The sequence below is a fragment of the Lactuca serriola genome, chromosome 4, assembly GCF_051521515.1.
Source record: "Lactuca serriola cultivar US96UC23 chromosome 4, Lser_US96UC23_V15, whole genome shotgun sequence".
Taxonomy (NCBI): Eukaryota; Viridiplantae; Streptophyta; class Magnoliopsida; order Asterales; family Asteraceae; genus Lactuca; species Lactuca serriola.
The window spans coordinates 267,793,027-267,814,378 of NC_136411.1; the positions used below are offsets into that span (position 1 = coordinate 267,793,027).

The 21,352-nt window shown below is 37.1% G+C and overlaps 1 protein-coding gene across 3 annotated transcripts; it reads right to left on the bottom strand.

Moving 5' to 3' along the window:
- Nucleotides 1-416: 416 nt before the first annotated feature.
- Nucleotides 417-5,877, bottom strand: LOC145097016 (alpha/beta-Hydrolases superfamily protein). Of its 3 annotated transcripts, XM_079034480.1 has the most exons (14): nt 5,751-5,877; nt 5,464-5,635; nt 4,549-4,665; nt 4,435-4,461; nt 3,954-4,044; nt 3,469-3,512; nt 3,227-3,325; nt 2,792-2,849; nt 2,661-2,713; nt 2,468-2,569; nt 2,245-2,310; nt 2,045-2,166; nt 1,134-1,311; nt 417-622 (listed from the first exon to the last, which is right to left on the bottom strand). In XM_079034480.1, the coding sequence occupies exons 2-14, from the start codon at nt 5,593-5,595 to the stop codon at nt 560-562; spliced, it is 1,152 nt and encodes a 383-aa protein (XP_078890606.1). In that variant the 5' UTR covers nt 5,596-5,635; nt 5,751-5,877; the 3' UTR covers nt 417-559. The 3 variants fall into 3 exon arrangements, with proteins under 3 accessions (XP_078890606.1, XP_078890605.1, XP_078890607.1); XM_079034479.1 differs by having other exon boundaries at nt 5,464-5,860; XM_079034481.1 differs by lacking the exon at nt 5,751-5,877 and having other exon boundaries at nt 4,549-4,671; nt 5,464-5,602.
- Nucleotides 5,878-21,352: the final 15,475 nt, after the last annotated feature.

Below are 21,352 nucleotides of genomic sequence, written 5' to 3' on the forward strand. Positions count from 1 at the left end.
TCAAACAAATTTAATGGTAAAAAAATTACTTAACTATGGGCAACAAAATTACCTAACTTGCGCAATGGGCAAATTTAAATTTTCCAGTAATAATCTATATACATGCGCACCGGCAGACATTATGGTTTTTACTTAACCAAGTGAATCATGCGATCCTCAAAAGCCGCCATATAACAAAAATATAGAGGGCTTTTTTTAAAATTTTTGCTATGTGGAAGATCTATGAACCATTTTGGAGTAGTGTAGACATCAAACTTAGTTGCACATCATAATTTAAAAGTGAATGATTTAAGCAATGAGGATCAAGTGAAAGGAAAATGCTGTTAAATTAAATAATGATACAAGCAATGATTAATGTGAAACAAAAATTGCACATCATAATTTAAAAGTGAATGATTTAAGAAATGAGGACCAAGTGAAAGGAAAATGCTGTTAAATTAAATAATGATAGAAGCAATGATTAATGTGAAACAAAAATGATGCTAAATTGCATAAGATACAATAAATGATAACTAAAAATTGCATAGGACGCATCAAATGATTAACAGGTTTCTCAAATTCAGAATCCTTGAAACGAGAAAGACAAGATCCTGAACAGCCCATCCGGGTTATCAGCATGTACCTGACAACAAAATTACAGGATCCCATTTTCAATTTTTTTTATATTTCCAAAACATTCTGGCAACCAAACACCCCTTTATTCTTTGCCTACTTTTGTCTTGAAAATATTAGGCAAATTGAACAGAAATAGCAACATACTTTACTCTTTTTACAAATATAGTCAATGAATGTATTTTGTTTTGTTGCCTACAATAGCAATGTATTGATACATTTTTTACGGCAATAGTAATATGTTGCAACCTATGATAACAATGTACTTACTTTTCTTTACACAAATAGCAACGTACTTGCAATTTCTTAGCACATAATAAGAAGTATTAAAATGTAACAAATAAAGTACATTCCCCATACTGGTTGAAAAATGTAAGTACGTTGATATTATGGGTAAAAAGTAAAACAATTGTTATTATTGAAAGAAGGATGTTGTAATAGAATTAGGTTGCATTTAATAAGAGATTATATGTTATATATCTAGGAAATGGAAATGGAAATGGAAATGGAAATGGGGATACCCAGTGACCGGCATCTTCAAGAACATGCATTTCGACTCCAGCAGTACCACCCTCTTCGGCAGCTTGCTCCTCAGCTACATGGATCCTTTGCAGATCTCCAAGTGCCCATCTGTGTAAGCTTCTTTCTGCTTTTAAAAAATTTATATGTACACCCCGAGGTACATCTTCCACCACCTCCCTGCCAAATACGTTATCAATTATCATGCCCAAAAATATAACCACAAAAACTATAAGTATGGGTTACTTAAAACTAAACTACATATGTTGCTGTTCCCCCTCAAAATTTTATGCATTTTTTACACCAGATGTTGTTTCTTTAAACAAGCCTTGGTGTCTGTTTCCAAGACCAATTTTCTATTTTTTTTTATTAAAAATTTCAGCGTTTTTTTGATTTAACCACTTGATTTACAATCACACTTTATAAAAACAGTTTTTCTGTGTTACCCAGTTTCAAAAAAGCACAAAACATAGAAAAACACTTGTACTTCAATCATTTTGTTTATTTAGCCTTTCAACTATTTTCTCTAGTAATTAGATTTAAACCATTATTATATGCCTTATTTAAGCGCATTTTCCCCTGAAAAACACAATGTGCTTTCATCATTTTATTGGTTAATTTTTTATGGATATTTATTATAATAATAGTTTATAGTTAACTTATATGGAAAAATCAACATATAATGGTGAAAGTACATTATGCTTTTTCTGTATTTGCTCATGATACCAAAACCGGGTAACCAGTAAAAATGTTTTCTTTAAACAGTCAAAAAAGTAAGTATAACAGGTTAATCACCACAGAAAATATTGATAAAATGGTGAAAGTAAGATTACAAAAGAATTTCAATTATGATTAAGAGTTGTGTTGGCAACAATATAAGTTTTGGATGAATCATCAAAATTCAAGAAATTACCATAGATTAGTTTCTTCATAAGATTGATACATTTGAGCAATTCCATCAAGGTCAAATGTCCAAGAATAGGCAGTTGAAGATGAATCAGAAGGATTTGTCTTCCGAAGATTGGTAACCACCCACTGCAATGCAAAAGAAAAATAGTAAATGAAAATGAAAAAAGATTTGTCTTAATAAGAAAAAAAAAAAGCAAGATTTACCTGAGCCACATCATTCGAAAACCCCTCACGCACAAGACCACTGATGACCTCCCTTTTTGATGTGACCTTCCTTGAAAAAAGATAATACAAAAATTAAGATTGTAAAAGTTTAACAAGAATCCTGTATATGAGATACATCAAGATTGCATACGAAAGTGAATATGTAAAATAACAAAAAAAAAAAAAAAAGAGAATTTACTCTTTACGCAACACACTAACACACCTGGTTAGGCAATGCACTTAGAAAAGTGATCAATTCAGCAGGATGATCATCTCCATCTCTACCTGCTCGTACCTTTCCAGGTGTAGCATCTAAAACCCAAACCTTAAAAAAAATAATAACATCTTATAATATTATTTATCCAGACAGACACCACTTAATGACAAGAAGAACAAAAAACAAAATAGGGCCTTACTCTTACAGGCCTTGCAAGTGGCTTTGCAGCTTGTTCGACCATGCTCAGTGCAACTGGATCATAATAAGTATTAAGTATGAAAACAATGAAAAGTAAAGTTTTTAAATTTTTAAGTCTGCTGTATGCATTACCTTTTCCTCCAAAGCTGTGACCAATTATGACTCGTGGTATTACTCTAAGATGCCCCAGCTACTCCACACAAAAACAAGACATATATTTTATTTTTCTTTCAAATTCCAATAAGTAAGAAAATTAACAACAGACAACTTCGCTTCATAAAAAAAAAAACATATCTTTATCCTTATTATAAAAGCTAACTGAAACCCATCAGATAATTCATAATTTTATTTTATTACAGAAGAAGGCTTTTCATATGAGACATGACCACCTTACTTATGAAAAGTTTGCCATTAAATTTTTATCAATTAAGCAACTTAAGTGGCCAAATCAATAAAATGGTGAAATTCCATAGTGTTTTTCTATGTTTCCCTATATCAAAACCGAAGAGTGTTTTTAATAAGTCTATAGAAAATGTTTACTCAGTAGAAAAACAGTTTAGCGGTTACAAGGTTTAGGACATCAAGGGCGGCTGAGGCAACAGTATGAGGTCCTCTCTTTGTGATAGATGCTGAATCACCATGACACCGCAAGTCAACCAAAAGAAACTGTGTCAACAGCAGGAATCACAGGATTACATTTACATTGCATAAAATAAAAGAACTAAAAACATTTACTGTTACTTATGACTTTGATAATATCAGTATGTCAGAAATTTTCAAAATTAAAAGCAGGATGGAAATCAACTTGCCTGCCAGTTTGGAAATTCCTGTGCTAATCTCCGAGCAAAGGTTCCTAATGTATCAGCCATTGTAAAACTACTAAATCATAGAGTTTATCCCACAAAAACCAAAAAAACTACACCAAATATTATATAATTACTATTCCTCTTATTTCTTCTATGGCACTCTTCTAAATTAAGAAAAGAAAGAAGGATATAAATGTAAAAAAAAATATAAAAAATTAATTACACAATAACCATAGCAGAAAACTAGTCACCACTCTCATACATTTAAGGGCTAAATGCAAGAAATTGGCATTTATTTGTTTAATACAACATCATACTTTCATTTCTTTCTATTACAACATTATACTTTGAAAAATCTACCCAGTTATAGCATATTAGTTAATCATAGCAGTGAAGATTGCTTTGTATTTGGATGGCAGTGTTAGATATTTCAAAATAGAAGAAAAAAAAATGAAAAACATGAACATTTAGTACAGCACAGCACGTACCCCAGTTCTTCCTGCTACCTAAAATGCCATGCAAAAGAACAGCTGTTGGGGGACAAGGTAGTGTTTTGTCTGCAATGTAACTCCATCTAACCTGCACAGATCAAACACAAAGAAACTCAACACACCAAATACCAATGCTTCACATCAAATTTATGTTAAGGATAATCAATCCACTTCTTAATGCAAATGTGGCTTATATCATATGATTTTGTGCTTGAATTTTCGTTCACTCATTGGTTAAACCATGAACATATAAAGCTCCATTACGATTAGGTGTAAGGATGGTTGATGATTTATACTTTTTGTATTATTAATCATGTTTAACTGCAATTGGATTTGATTTCATGGTTTGCATTGATTTGGTGGAATGGAAATCCCTTGAGGTGATTTTCCTTGAAAATTCTCAAATTCAGTTATATATTATTAGTGTGCAAATTCAATGACATTTTTCCATAATTACAACATTGAGGATACAACTTACAAGAGGTCCTTGAACAAGATCATATGCCTGCAAACAGATGAAGCACTAGTGTTAGTACTAGTACATGCAACATAAACCCTGTGCAAAGTGTGCAAATTGATTCTTCCACATTACCAATATTTCAGAGGGCTTGATAATGACTTTCCCTCTATCAAGACTCTCATCTAATAATGTCATCTGAATTTTTGGCCTTGTAGATGACAGCTGGATGCACAATGTCCCTGTCCCACCCTACAACTAGGAAAAACAAGTTATGTATCCCCATAGCTATGGATAGTACTATGACCACATCTATATGAATGGTAATAAGTAATAACATACAAATCATACAGTTACTACGCACATATAAACCACCATATAAGTCCTTAGTCCCAAACTGAAGTGACTATGGAGTGTAAACTAGAAAGTTTGGTTAATTCAGACAATCAGACAATAAAAATATCTTCTCCATGTCCTTATAACAGAATGTCAATGTCATGCTTATCTTATTGTGATTTTACTTGAATCCTCATCAATGTACTAACTTCTTTTACATTGAATTCTAGTCTAGTTTCCCTCTCTTTGATCAAGCCAACTATATTAGGTTTGCACTGGAAACCAGATTCCATGATCCCCTTGAGGTACTTTCTTAAACTTTTCTGCATGTCCCATAGAACAAAGAACATCTCACTGCTATTTGATCCTTACAAAATTTGACCATGTCATCAGGAAGATTGCATTATCGCTTTTCCAACTAAACCCAAACCATTTCACCCATGAAATTACAACAGAAAGTTTTAAGAAATTGAAATTTATTGAGGTAAATTAGTAAATATTTCATATCTGTTTCTTTATTGGTACTAGGTTTTCGATATGAAGTGTATCACCTTCGTTGATAAAAATAAGTATTGTTTCAACGAGTAATACAAAGGATAGTTTGCGTCAGCCATAGAAACAAACAACTTCTACATGTACTACAGCTAAAACATTGAGAAAAATAATATGAAATTTTGGTTCATCTCATGATGGTTGATTATTAGAGCGGAGTACCTGAGAAAGCCTTGATATCTTTGGCATTTTGCAATTAATCACCGGAAAGGGCTTGAAACTTGACCTAATTCCAACCGATGACGTCTCGCTGTGTTGATGGCAAACTAAAAAATTCAAAGCCGCCGCCGCCATTTCAAATGATCATATGCTGATTGAAGAAAGTTGCTTCTTTCTGATATCCGATGAATAGACAAGAATGCACAGGGAAAGTCGAATTGATGGAGGAAACAATGAGAGTTTTGATATGCAGTAATGAAGAGGGTGATGGAGAAGGCGGACGGAGGTACCGAAGAGGGAGCTGGAGTTGACGGCTGAGTATGTGGCTGCAGTCCACCGTCCACGTCTTCTCGCGCGTCACTACGAGTCGCAGTTTGCACAAAAAAATGTGAAAGGACCGTCATAAAATTCTTAAGTACCGTAACTCCATGTTCCCGAGTTTTCTTGTAAATTAAGGGAAGAAAAAATGAAAAAATCTTGACAAAAATAAAAGAAAGAAAAGCAAAATTTTCTTTATTTGGTGTTTTAAGTTCAAAGAAGATGAGAATTGAGAATGAAAGAAAATTTTAAGTTTTTGTATTTAGAGTAAGGAAGTAAAATAAAATAAATTTAAAGATTTTCTTTTTCTTCGGTTTTTTCTTAAATTCATTCAATTTGAGAGGAAAATATGGTTTCAAATTTTTTTCCATACTTTTTCTTTCTTTCTATTAATGAAACTCGGAAACACGATTTTCCTTTGACATCTTTTACTTTCTCTTCATTTTCATCAATGTTCTTCATTAAGTAGAACTCGAGAACAAAGTTTATTTTTTTTTTAGTTAGATAAACATGTTACTGTTTTTCTTAGAATATATCTAGAATTTCTAAAACCGGTGGTATTTTAGAAAATATCTTGTAGCATATTTATCCTAAAATTTCTAAAAGTTATGGTATTTAACAAATTATATTATTACACAATAAAGTATGTTTTTTTTCTATAAAGTTATCAAGATTTTTAAATAGGGAAGCGTCCAGATTGAATATGGTAATCACATGTTATTTCAATTCCATGTGATAGATAATGTTGAGCGATACAGTTTTATAATGATTTTTATTTCGGAACGACGGACTTTAATTTGGTCGAGAGAAGGTCGCAGGTGTTAAGGGATGAAGTTTGTGAAGGATCGTAAAGATTAAAATCAATGTAACAAAACTAAGTTTTTTGTTTGTCTAAAATCAATGTAACAAAACTAAGTTTTTTGTTTGTCCCGGATTGGTCGTTGAACTTATTTTTTGTGAAATAAGTCCTTAAAGTATTATTTTACCTGTTAAATAGGAAAACTATTCGGTTTAATTTCTGTTTCACCTGTAACCCTTAGTCTGTGTGGTTTTTTATCGACACTAAAAATTAAAAAATTATTTATGTGGCTTTGTTTTCATTTCCTCTTAATAAAATTAAGCCCTAGAAGACCTAAAACTTTATCACCGGTACATATAAGTTCGAAGACCATCTCTCTCTCTCTCTCTCTCTCTATATATATATATATATATATATATATATATATATATATATATATATATATATATATCCACCTACTGTCGCCGCATGACCGATCCATCGACACCTCCTTCTCCGAGCTCCAGCTAGCCGCATTTGCCTCCCCCTTCTTTCACGCTGCTTACAGGTGCAATCTCTCCCTATGATGATTAGTGTGATGATTAGCAGTTTGTTTTTGGTGGGATCAATCAAGTAAGAGAATAAAGGGTGTGTGATTTCTAAGGCGAATTAGGTGTGAAATGACGAGAATGCTACTGAGCATCTCGTCTCCATCGTAGATGAAGATGTTTGATCTGCTTTTTTCGTCAAACTAGTGGGACTGGCTCTTAATGAATCAAGGAGCTGACAAGATGGAATATCCGTCACTCTATATGCCTTTTGTGCCCTAGTATCCACCATAGCTCTTGTACGTTATCTCCCCCTCGGTCCTCACACATTTTCCAACTCTTACAAAATTAGGTTTTTGAAATTATTGAATGAATATGTTGATTTCAATCTTTTAGGGGAAAGGACTATGATGATGGGTTAGGGAATAGGAGATGGTTGTCATGATAGGTTAGGGAATTGGAAGAGAAGTGGGTGAAAGCAAGTACAATCTTCACCTGTTTTTTAGCCATGGAAGTGTGAAGGGGGGGGGGGGAACAACATAAAAGCTTCCTAATGATTGTTGTATTTGATTCCTTCGGAGTCTCTACCGAGCTTGATTCCATACATCTGAAATGATTAACCATCATCGCTTTTAGTTTTGTAATGGTGGTGGGAGATGTATAGTATTAACGGTAAAAGATGGTGGTGGTCGGTGGTGGACAGTCAGGTGGGTAATGACGACGGTAGACAAGTAGGTGGAAGGTGGGTAGTAATGTTAGATAATGGAGAAAATTTGTATTTTTGTCCATAGATGAAAGTTAATCTGATATTAAATAATAGGTGGAAATAACTATGTGGCTTTAGAAAATTAAATACAAATGTTTATTGAATGCCAAGTCAGTGGGTTTACCAGTTGACTACTTCATAAGTTTGAAATTGGTGTAATTGATAGGTAAATGTCAAGTTTAATGACTTATTACACACACATAAAAAAAATAAAAAATAAAAAAAAAAAAAAAAAAAAAACCTTCAATGACCAATCAAAGACAAACCAGAAACCTATTTGTGCTACATAATAAAAAAATGATTTATAACTCTCATAAAGAGAGAGTGTACAAAGTTGTGACTTTTACAATGAACCCTAGTGTGACAACCCGAAATTTTTATCTTATACAGTCATTCAATTCAATCAAATTCAGACTTGTTTATGTTATCTTTTAGCATTGTTTAGGGCATGTTTGAGTGTTCTAAGTCTAGTACATTCAAGGATTTGGTGTTAGGAAGTATCTGCTAGAGTTCATTGTGCAGTATTCAAGCCGGAAAACTCCATCATGAGGAGTTTACGGCCGTAAACTAGGGTTCACGATCGTAAACCCCTCCTTGGCCGTGAACTCCTCCCATATACATGATATTCCTTCACTTTTTCACTATTTCTCACATTCCCAACTCAAGAACACTCATTTCTCTCTCAAGTATCATCAAGAACTTTCATCTTGATCTTTAAAGTGTAAGTGATTCTTCCATTTATAATTCGATATCCGTCTTTCTATAGTGGAACTCTATGATTTCATCCATGAAATTCATCTTTTTGGGTTAGATCTTCAAGATCATCATCTTTCACCAAGAACACACACTTGTTCTTGGTGGCCGTGAACACCCCTTGAAGCTTCAAAACGTAAGTATCCTTCCACATACTAGTTATTCTTTAGAAGCTCGTGAAATACATCCTTGAAATCAACCATTTTAGCTTGATCATCAAGAGTTTACGGCCATAGCATCTCCCTTGGCCGTAAACCCTTCTCTATGAGTTTACTTCCATTTATAATTTGATATCCGTCTTTCTATAGTGGAACTCTATGATTTCATCCATGAAATTCATCTTTTGGGTTAGATCTTCAAGATCATCATCTTTCACCAAGAACACCAAGAACACACACTTGTTCTTGGTGGCCGTGAACACCCCTTGAAGCTTCAAAACGTAAGTATCCTTCCATATACTAGTTATTCTTTAGAAGCTCTTGAAATACATCCTTGAAACCAACCATTTTAGCTTGATCATCAAGAGTTTACGGCCATAACATCTCCCTTGGCCGTAAACCCTTCTCAAGAACACCATTGGCTGTGAACATCATTGACCGAAAACCCTCCTCATGATCTTCTTTGACCGTAAACTCCCATGGTCGTAAACTCCCAGGCCGTAAACACTATGGTCGTGAACATCATGGCCGTGAACACACTTATGTGGCCGTAAACCCCTTTAGTACAATCATATGTGATTGTAACACTTCAATCCAAGTGTTTCCTAGTCCCTAAGATGGTTCCCTATCATGATTAGTTGTTATATACACTAATTATATACATATATGTGTCATTATATGCTTAATAGGATCCGTTTGTGCTTGAGGCTTCACTTGACACTTAGCATCCTATATCGATCTTACATTCGAATCACTCACTACAGGTGAGTTCATACCCCTTAAATTACATTTCAAATGATTTTAAATGTTTTTATGGGGGGAATACAAGTTAAAAACATTATAGTTATTGTATCAATCACATGTGATTAATAACTATCAAACAAATGGATTTCTTATACTTCAAGCTGTTTTATCAAACAAACTATTTGAAAACATTTTATCAAACTCTTTTATATGCTAAACTCATTATCAATCTCTATTAAACTTATAGATTGTCAAAATCATGTCTATATATATATAGTTATATAAATAAGGTTCAAAGGACTTACGACTAATAACTCACCTTATTTCCTGTTCCTTGTTTGGTTGTAGACTTAGGGTATCGGTTGTTTGTTCGAGGGTCATTTAAATCTTAGTTATATATTATGTATATGTGTATAGATATAAAAGTTCTTACATCAGTTCAACACCTTTGGGTAGCAAAGGTGTACAAACATACTCAGTCATTCAAACAACATTACTAGTAAACTATAATAGGTTTAGTTTAGAGGTCTACTACTCACTATCTCTAGTACAATGAAACATATAAGAGTCAGTTCATACATGAGTCAGTTCAAACATACTATAATGAGAAATAGAAAGAACATACTATAACGAGAAACAGAAGGAACATATTATAATGAGAAACAAGGAGGAGTATACTATACACTATACAGAGAGAACATACAATACACTAGTACAGATAGAAAATACTATGCAAATACAAGAATACTATAACATTAATATGAGCCACTACTTCATGGCCTGACAATATACTGTTATGTAACGTTTTGTAACCAGGGTCTCTTAGAGGGAGAGCATGAATTTATGTATAGATCTATATGGGATTGACAATCCTACACCTTGCTGCTAGCTACAGTGGGACCTGTAGGTCTACGGGTGACGAATGTCATATCATTTCGACATTTTGATCATCGTGTTTTACTAGTCAATCAAGAATGGTTACAATCTCATCACATTTTACCTTAATTAAACAATTGGTTTAAGGTAGTTAGTACAACGGTAGTTACTATATACAATACTACAGTGCATATTCATTTTCCCATTACATTCATATTGTGATCTTCTCACATAAACGGTAATGTAAAATGTATTTTTGGTAATGATAGTCATACTTGGGAAAAACACTCACTTTTACAAACGAACAAACATACACAACATTCGGGTCTTGGTAGAAGACTACATTTCATTATAAGTAGAAAATATAGGATTTTCTAGGAGATTCAAACATGTACATCAAACATTTACAAACACTTTCTTCAAACATATACAAACAATTGACACTAAAATACTTATGAACTCACCAAGCTTAATTGCTTATCAACTATTTCAAAATAACTTGTATTCTCAGGTCGATAGTAGACAGGTATTGATGACCAAGATTTTTGAGAAGACGGAGCACATCCAAGACTCGTCTTTATTTTGATTATTTATTTTTGGTGTCTTACTACTATGCACAAAACACACTTGTATTGAATTATATTATTAATGCAGTGGATGATGTTGTTGCTTGTTTACTATTATGCAATGTTATGATATTGTATATGATGTCCTCCACCACAGAACGTTTCCGCCGTTCCGGGTTAGGGGTGTGACAGATTGGTATCAGAGCTTTGTTTATAGTGAATTGAGTATATCAACCCATAAAAGATATACAACTATAAACACATCATGATTAAAATACTCTGACCAAGAGTTTATACCTTTAAATAATAAAATATTTAACTAAAGTATACATACATGCATTCATACTAGGATCAGTGTCATACTAGAACATAACAAAAGTATTACGGTTGTTGAACATCACAAGTAGGCTTGGGGACATATGATCAGATCTGGGAGTGATATAGCCTGATCAACTATATATTTCCGATAAGTGATCAACATGTGCCTAAGAATGGTTGTGGTGTTGCAGCAAGTCTAAAAACTTACCAACACTATTACAATGAAAACTTTAGAACTAAACATAAACTTAAAATACTATAGGAGTATTTTGTGATACTATAATTACTTATTTGAGAACTAAAAGGTCTTTATTAGTAAGTCAATAGTTGCTAAGTGGATACGCTAAGGTTATATGTGACTAAGGTGTCATAGACTTAGAATATGTGATCTTTGCTTTACTTCTTGCTCCTTGTTTGGTTGTGGGTTTAGAGTTAGGGTCACTTATTTGAAGGTCTATCCTATTTTGGTTACATATAACTAGTATGCACTACGTGAGTATTGAAGTAACTGATAAGGATCATCCTATAATTATGTTAAGTAGTACGTCTATTTATATAAAAAATTTATACCCCTTTTCTCGTGTAGATATCATGGTTGGATTCCATCTCCCTGGCGATCCATACTTTCCCAATCAAGGAAATGGTGGTTGGATCGATGCAGAGCCAGAAGAGAATCATGCAATTCCTTTGGATGATGACTTCGCAGAAAACTTCCCTGAAGATTCTGACTCCGAGCCAGAAGTCAATAATCTACCCTTGATGGCTCCTATCCCAAATCCTAACTCTCGACCAGAATTTCAAGGCCCCACACCTCTGTAGGCAGAGAACTTAAACCGATGGAGTCACGAGCAGGGTCAACCCTTACCCTACAATGGAGACCGAAGCTTCTACAATCTGAGCGAGGGAGGCTCAGGAGACAGAATCCTTCCTGTTCTGGTTCGCAGAGTTGCTTGCAATGATGAACAGGGAAGGGCAGTCATCAACCGAGTCATGGAGGTTGATACTGATGCGAAAGTCAATACAGTTCGCATTCGCCATCTGGAAACTATTCATGGAAGAACTCAGAACCAAAATGTGGCCCTGCAGAGAGAATTTACTGAAACAGAAGCTGAAGTCAGGGGACTTCGAGCTCGTCAGACAATGTTTGAAAGGCGCATGCTGGACATGGAGCGTTGTCTGGCAGAATCAAGGACTCATTCGAGCGGTTCTCATCGCAAGTAGATCCTACTCTACTTTCTCTTTTGGATATAGCTTATGTCTATGTAAAGGCTCTAGTATTAATTTCCTGTTTATGTTAAGACCTTGAACTTTTAGTCTATCAAGGTCTTAGTGTTGTCAAAATTTTCTTGATATGGTTTGATGTAAGACCTACTTCTAGGTCATTTTTCCCGAACTTGTTACATCATTAATGCCAATTTTATTGACAGACATCTAATCTTTTGGGAAATCTTTATCCAAATGCTTTCATCCTTCTATTCTTAGATCTTCATAAAAGTCATACTCTTTTGTTGGACTATTGTGAGTTAGTCCATAGATCACTCTCATTATTCTCTCTATTGAATTCTTACCATTATCTTCATCTTTGTAAACTTATAGTTGAAAGATGGCTCCACGTCGATCGATAAGACGCAACCCTCCGATAATTCCAACTCAACCACCACCAGCTCCTACACAATACAATCTTGCAGCTCTCCAAGCTGCGGTATATGCGGTTGTTGAAGTAGCCTTAGCTCAATTTAGTACCAACGGTACTAGCGGGGGTGGAACAGTTGTACATTCTACTCAAGGTGATGATCCAGTGCGCTCTAGAGAGTGCTCATATAAGGACTTCACGAACTGCAAGCCCAGGACCTTTAACGGAACTGGTGGAATCATTGTCCTCTCGCAATGGTTTGAGAAAACGGATTCGATCTTTGAGATATGCTCCTGTCCGGAAGGAAGCAAAGTAAAATTTGTTGCCTAGACCTTCTTTGACGGATCCTTAACATGGTGGAATAGCCATGTCAAGTCACTTACTCTGATAGTGGCTAATGCTATGGGCTGGGAAGCTCTGAAGGAGATCATGATTGAAGAATACTGCCAGAGGGGTGAGGTTTAAAAACTTGAACGAGAACTCTGGAGCCTAACTATGAAGGGCTTCGACATAGTGGCCTATACTGCCAGATTCAGCAATTTGATGGCACTATGTCCGGGAATGGTCCCTACTAAGGGAAAGAAAATTGAGAGGTATATATGGGGGCTGGTGCCTCCATTTCAGGGGAGTGTCTTAGCTTCAAACCCCACTACCTTTGACGGTGCCAAGCGACTGGCACAACAACTCATTGATCACGGAGTCCGCACACCAACAACAACAACCATCACTGTCCCCGAATCATCCAAAGCCGCTAACAGCAAGCGGAAGTTTTGGGATAACAAGAAGAACAACGCGTCGCAGAACTATGCCTAAAAGCAGAAGGTCATGGTTGTTAATGCTGCGATAACACCTACTGCTACTGCACCAATGAAGCAGTATGCTGGAAGTTTGCCCAAGTGTAAAAAATGCAGCTTCCACCACAACGCTCCCTGTCGGGAAATACAGTGCTCTAACTGCAACAGGAAAGGGCATACTGCTTGTTTCTATAAGTCTCCGGCAAGGCCGATTAACCAAGTCCCCGACGATGGTGTGGGCCAGGCTTGCTACGGATGTGGCGAGGTGGGTCACTTCAAAAGGAACTGCCCGAAGGCAGGGAATGCGGGCGGAGTAGGAAGAGTTTTGGCTATAGGCCATGAGGAAGCAGTAGCCGACCCTACAGTGGCCACTGGTACATTTCTCCTCGATAACTCTTATGCATTCATATTGTTTGATAGTGGAGCAAAAAGGAGTTTCGTGAACCAGAAATTTGCTCACTTAAATAAAAACCACGTGCACTGAAAGAAACGTTCACTGTAGAAATGGCTAACGGAAAGACAAAGAGCACTAGCAGTATATACATAGGATGTACTCTAACTCTAGATAGCCATTCATTTCCAATCGACCTTATGTCGGTCTCAATTAAAAGTTTCGACGTCATAATCGGCATGGATTGGTTGAGTTTTCATCGTGCTGACATCAAGTGTTATGAAAAGGTTGTTCGCCTTAATCTACCGTCTAATGAAACTATTGTTATCTATAGCGACAAACCCGGCACGAACCTTCGAATCATCTCGTGTTTATAAGCTCAGAAGTACTTATGAAAGGAATGTCATGCATTCCTTGCTCAAAAGTACTTACGAAAGGAATATCATGGAAGAACTAAGAACCAGAATGTGGCCCTACAGAGAGAACTTACTGAAACCCAAGTTGAAGTTAGGGGTTGCACAATAGTAGAAAAAATAAAAATTTCGACAAAATTTCCACTACTGCTGGAAAAGTCAGGGGTTGTCGGTGCCACCATGGACCCCCTAGGTCCGCCCCTGTGGATTTACATGATGTTGGATTTTTCAAGCCACTCAAAGTATCCATACTTCACAAGATCGGATATAAACATTTTATCATCCCTTGTCATCTTTTTTAGTAAGATGCACTATCAAGATTTTTTGATCCTTTGGTTAGTACATCTCATTTTTACAATAGGATTTGGAGAAATTCTCCTTGAAAACACATTAGCATATTTGGAGAGATTTATTTTTGTGTAAATCTCCTCGGTTTTCTTTTTCTTCTCAACTTCATTGTCGAAACGTTTAAACATTTGTTTCTGTTGATCCATATTTATGTAACGCCCGGTTCCTGGTATGTATTTAATTCTTAATTTATTCATTTTTGCATAGAAAATCGACGAGTTGGAGGCCCCAAACTTGTCGAGTAGAGATGAATTGGGATGTGAAATATGAAGTCTACTCGACGAGTTGAGAAGCCTCAACTCGACGAGTAGGACTGGCAGAATGAAACCCTAATTTTAAGGGTTTTTCACCCTATTTAAACACCTTAACCTCCATAAGTTGGCCTCATTTGCAGCCTCCATTGTCCCAAACCCTAGCCACGAAACCCTAATTCACTTTTGAGAGTTTTGAGCGATTTTTGTGCATTCTTTGTGATTTTGAAGAAGAAGATACTTGAAGAAGGAGCAAGGACGTATAAGAGAAGAGTAGATCTAAAAGTTGAGCTTCATTTCTGGTTAATCTGAGGTATAAAGCTCTTATCTTTCATATAACATGCTTAGATCTAGTTTTAGGTAGTTTTCTTCATGATTGGGTCCAAGTATGTTGGCTTTTGGGATTTGGACGTCCTTGTAGGCAAACCCTTCAGATCTAGGGTCTAAAGGGGACTTCATGGCATAAAGGTGCCAAATTTATGGCCATGGAAGTCCCATGAAACTTGTAGACCATATATTTGGTATTTTGAGCCAAGTAGGCCATGCATGCAAGTAAAGATCGGAACTTTACGTGACCAAACTGTCTCTAGAATCCAGATCTATGACCTCATGGCTTATAGTAAAGTTTTGATGGTTTTTGAAGTTGGAACTAAGCCATTTTGAGTTATGATTAGGGCTCATTTCTTCTTGGATGGGTCTTAATGGGTAAATTCAGAAACTTTACCCTCCTAGAGGTGTATTCGGCCCAGATCTGGAATATGGGACTTAGACTTGAAGAATAATGGCTTTATACATTAAGAAAGCTTAACAGACTGAAGAACTTGATGAGTTCATAGAGGAACTCAACGAGTTGGGTCGAATTGCCCCGATTTTGTAAAAGAAAAGACTCGATGAGTTCAAGGACGGACTTGACGAGCTGAGTCGGAAAGTCCCGATTCTGTTGATAGGAGGAACTCGACAAGTTAGATCGCAATTTCAGGGTTTATGATTTATTGAACTCGGCGAGTTGATAGGCCAACTTGGTGAGTTGAGTCAACCCAGAATGTTGACTTTGACCAGAATGTTGACTTTGACCAGGGTGTTGACTTTGAATTTGACTTTGACTTTGACCAATGTTGATCCTTAAGGGGTCATGAGTATGAAAGGGTAATTAAGGAAATCTTTTATATATAGGAGCTTGAGTTGGGTGGATTGTCGGAGCCGAGGATTTCAGCTACCTTCCGATTTTCGAGGTGAGTTACCTTCTAATAGGAGTGGGTCGAAGGCACCAATGTCGGTCCACTAGTAGTTGATTATAGTTAAGATGATTGTTTTTGTGATAATTGTCTGGTATGCCACTATCTGTTATGTTTTATGTGCTATTATGCTATGTTATTATGCGATAGTGGTAGGAGGGGTGGGATATACCCTGTTACCGGTTTAATGAGACCGGAGGGGTAGGTCAGCACCCATATAGGCTAGGCAGTATGTGACTTATGTGTTTTATGTACTAGGATGATATGTGGTAGTAGTAGGGGTGAAATAGTCCCCGATACCGGTTGAAAGAGACCAAAAGGGTAGGCCTGCACCCATATATGTTAGGCAGTTACCGGTTGAAAGAGACCGAAAGGGGCAGGCCAGCACCCGGATATGCTAGGAGTTACTGGTTGAAAGAGACCGAAGGGGTAGGCCAACACTCAGATATGCTAGGCAGTATGTAATTGTATTGTATGTGGTATGATTGGGGGGGGGACTCACTAAGCTTTGTGCTTATAGTTTTTAGTTTTGGTTTCAGGTACTTCTTCTTCGAAAGGAAAGGAGTCGGCATGATTGCAGCGCATCACACCAAGATTTCCACACATGACATCTTTGGGAGTTATACTCTGACGATGTTTTATCATGACATGTATTGACTATTGATACTTTGGTTTTGTTATGACTTGATACTATGGTTGTTTTTAGACAAATGGTTTTATAATTATTATATTAAAAATGAAATTTTTGGTCGTAAATTTTGGGATATTACAATTTCCTTCAACAGAAGCCATGTCCTCAATGATTTTGGAATCATGCTCTAGAATAGTTATGTTGTATAAAGCCTGACTGTGTTCAGCAGCAAAAGCTTTTACTTCTTCCACTAAGAGAACCCATTCCTTAATATTTTCATAGAGAAGAATTGTCTTTGGATGATTGATAGGAAGGTTGTAATCTTTTTTTTCTAGACAGTGGTTGATCATCATCAGGATCAATGTCTCTTCGGTATGACGCTCCCCCTTAGATTTAGAACCATCATCATGCTTAGCATCTTGCATGATTTTAGAGATAGGAACAACATGAACAAAAATTAAATCTCCTTAATAGGATAGATCTAGAAACCCTTCTTCATCATTAGGATCTTTAAGTCCTCCTTATTTTTGACATCGTCACCAAGGAACAGATGAGAACTAGTAGCTGTAGTTCCTGGGATAGTAATTGTAGGCTTTGAGGCATGAATTGAGGTGAATAAAGATGGGGTAGGTGGTGGATTCGAGGATAGAGGAGGCATGTGAAGGTGGATTAGAGAGTAGAGGAGGTGGTAGTGGTGGATTCGAGGGTGGAGTAGGTGATGGTGATGGATTCGAACTTTCAGCAAGAGGAACTATGACCCTTTTGACGTCAACAATATCAACCTTAACACATCCCAAATGTTCAGCGAAAACATCAGAAAGCCCAGTCAGCATATTCAAAGCTTGTAAGATTTGGACTTGTAAGGAACGGGACTTAAGCGGTACAGGTGGAGCATGAACATGCACATATATCAACTCTTCTTTAATAAAGGTATTATGACCAAGGGATTGTAATGGACATTTATCCATACTAAAAAGATGGTCTAAAATAGCTGGTTTTGAAGGATTAACTTGATGTGAGGATGATGATGAGGACTTTAAATAGATGTGTTTATTTAGGTGTGGAGAAGATCGAGCAATAGCAGGATCAGGACGACATATCATATGTCGTCGAATAGTAATAAATGGATATTTAGAAGAAGGTATTGATGTGTTAGCAACCTCTTTATTAGCATCTTCATCTTCATTAGTGGAATCTCCATGAATATTGTCATCCATAGCATATCAATGTCAGTTGCATCCTCTTCATCTACACCAGCATTATAGTTTTCATCGTTATTCGTGTCATCATCTTCATCTTAATCAAAGGACTATGAATCAAATAACTTTTTTAAGCTATCTTCAGCAGAAGGTTTATCTATGGCAGTAGTAGGTAAATGTTGAAAAGGATGTTTTTCAGCAACATATGGAGTTGAGATCCATTTCAGTAGTAATAGACAGATCTTGAGGATTTTAAGCACTGTTGATAAGCTTTGTAGACATCATGTAACATCCAGAATCAGAAAGGCCAAGAAAGGAAAGGAAAACCCTAAGTCAAAGGAATCGACTCGTCGAGTCCATAGGTGAACTCGACGAGCCAGAGCGGGATCCGGGTTGTAGAATAAGTGAGCGACTCGGCGAGTGGACTCGGCGAGTCCGGTCTGAGCGAGAAAAGCCCTAATCCGAGGGTTGCACCCTATTTAAAGGACTTTATGTCCTTCTCTCATCCTCCTTGTTACCCTTGAGAACCAGAAAACCCTAAACTTGTGTGTGTGTGTGTGTGTGAGGCCTTTGGAGGAAGATTGAAGCTTTGGAAGTTGTTTCTAGTGGAAGAAACTTGAGGATCAAAATGGCTTGCATCAAGAGAGTGGCGTGCATCCAGAATCTATTTTAGTTTGGGCACACCTTGGAGGTAATAAGCTATTACCTTCCCTCTTTTGCATCTAGATCTATTCATGGATGAGTTTTGGGGCCATTTTTGGTATGAATGAGATCTATGTCGAGTTAGAGATCTAGATCTGAGGTTGCTACCTCAGATCTAGACTTGTAATGGTCCAGAAGGTCATAAAGTTCATGTCAATGAGTTGTTGGTGAAGCCTCCTTGCCATAAAACCTAGCCCTAGAGTGTTTTGAGCCTATATCTCTTTAGTTTCACGTAAAGTTTGAAACTTTACGTGAGGAATAGGCCTGGGAAGAGTGGATCTATGAGTTGGAGCCCCTGCATGGCTCGAAAAGCCACTTTATGGATCAAGAACTGAAGCTACTCGACGAGTCACATGGGTGGACTCGGCGAGTTGTATGAAGATAGGCAGCAACTTGACGAGTTGGAAGAACAACTAGGCGAGTCTGTTGAAGAATGTCGTGGACTGGGTGAGTCTGTTCTTGGACTCGACGAGTTGGATCGCAGAACCCCAAACTTTTCGGGTTAAGACTTAGATTGGTGAGTTGAGTGGTGACTCGGTGAGTTGGACAGGACGAGACTCAAATATCATTGAACTCGACGAGTCTTGGGGTGACTCGGCGAGTTGAGTCGTATTATGGGAGTTTCTGAATTCATGGACTCAACGAGTCAACGGGTTGACTTGGTGAGTAGAGTCAGTCAGGAAGGTTGACTTTGACCAGGACTTTAAATTTGACAAGAGTGGACTTAGTTGGCTTCTAGAAGTTCTGTTTGGACCTAAGTGATATATGCATTGATATTCGTAGCTCGGGGAGCTAGTGGAGCAGCGGTTCGGAGAATTGTCGAACAACAACCAGAAGGTTATCGGCAAAGTTCAGCAGTGCAGGTGAGTTTTCCCTTTTGTGTGAATGGGTCTACGGCCACAATGCCGGCCCATGTAGTTATGAGTAGGAAGACCCGGGGGTTAGCCCTAGGCATTGTTTGCTAGTATGATATTCAGGACCAAGGTCCGATGTCGGGCAGGTGCCCAAGGAATGGTTTGCATGATAGAGTATACTTGTTATCTGTGTGATGCATGTATGTGCCTGGTAGGAAGGTGAGTGTGGGTGAGGTCCCGTATCTCACCAATAGTAGAGTATGGACGGTGTTCCATATCTCATTAGTAGCAGAGCAGGGGCGAGGCCCGAGATAGGTATGGAGTGAGTGTGGGCGTGGGCCCGTATCTCACTTATATTAGGAGCTTGGATGGGGTTACATGACTTACTAGTGACGGGATAGGGGCGAGGCCCAAGACAGGCGAGGCCTTAGGACATGAATACAGTAGGGTATGTTCAGTTATGTGTTATATGTTATTTGTATTATGTGGTTAGCGGGCGGGTCCCAGAGACAGGCGGGGCCTAAGAGAAACAGATCTGTATCCAAGTGGGGCTCGAACCAGGCGAGGCCTGGAGCGGCGGGGCCGTTGTAGCGGGCGAGGCCCGAGGTAGGGGGCGAGGCCCGAAATAGCGGGTGTGGCCCAGTATGTGTTGTATGTGTTTGTGCAGGGTATGTGGTAGGTTGGGGAACTCACTAAGCTTCGTGCTTACGGTTTTCAGTTTTGGATTCAGGTACTTCCGGTAGCGGAGGGAAGAGCTCGAGGTGATCGCATGGCACACACCATTGATTAGACAGCATGGGATGTTTTGCTCTGATAATGAAAATATGTTTTGGAATGAATACTCTGAATTTATGTTATGACTTATGATATGGTTTATATAAATATGGTTTAGTAATGTTTTAAAGAAAATTTTTAGTCGTGATTTTTAGGACGTTACACATCACAATTGGGGAAAGTTCGTCAGTGACAAGTCCTTGATACCTTGGTTCGATGCATTCTAGTACCAGTGCAATCCATCGAGGATAAGGAACATATGTAGGTCTTTTCTTCCCTTGGATTATAGACACTAGCTAATTAAAGATAATTTGAGCAAAATCTATATGCTTATTTTTAACCGTTGCATATAGAATAAGAAGCTCAAAAAGATTAACTTGATCAAAACTCCCTGTTTTGTTCCCTAAGCACTTTCTGAAAACTCCAGTAAGATACTTGCAGCCAATATGAAGACACTAACAAAGAACATTCTATAAACCATTTCGAGAACCTTAAATAGAAACATCATACCCTAAGTTGGGAAGAATTTGTTTGCACTAAGTTTTAGTTAGAAGATTGGAATACTTAGCAAGTTTTGGAAGACGAAGAGTATCCCTAATGATACGAACATTTATCCTTCCATATCTAATGGTACCTATTATGGATTCAAATCTTTTATCATAGATGCAGGTATAGTGGAATTGACATACATGATTTGCATAAAAAGGAGATGTGTAGTCTGAAAGAGCACAACGAAGAGGATGAGTTTGCAGAAACTTAATGAAGATCTCCCATCCTTTGTTTTTTAACTTTGCAAGAATCAAAGGCGAAAAAGAAACATTTTTTCTTTGATTATAATGGAA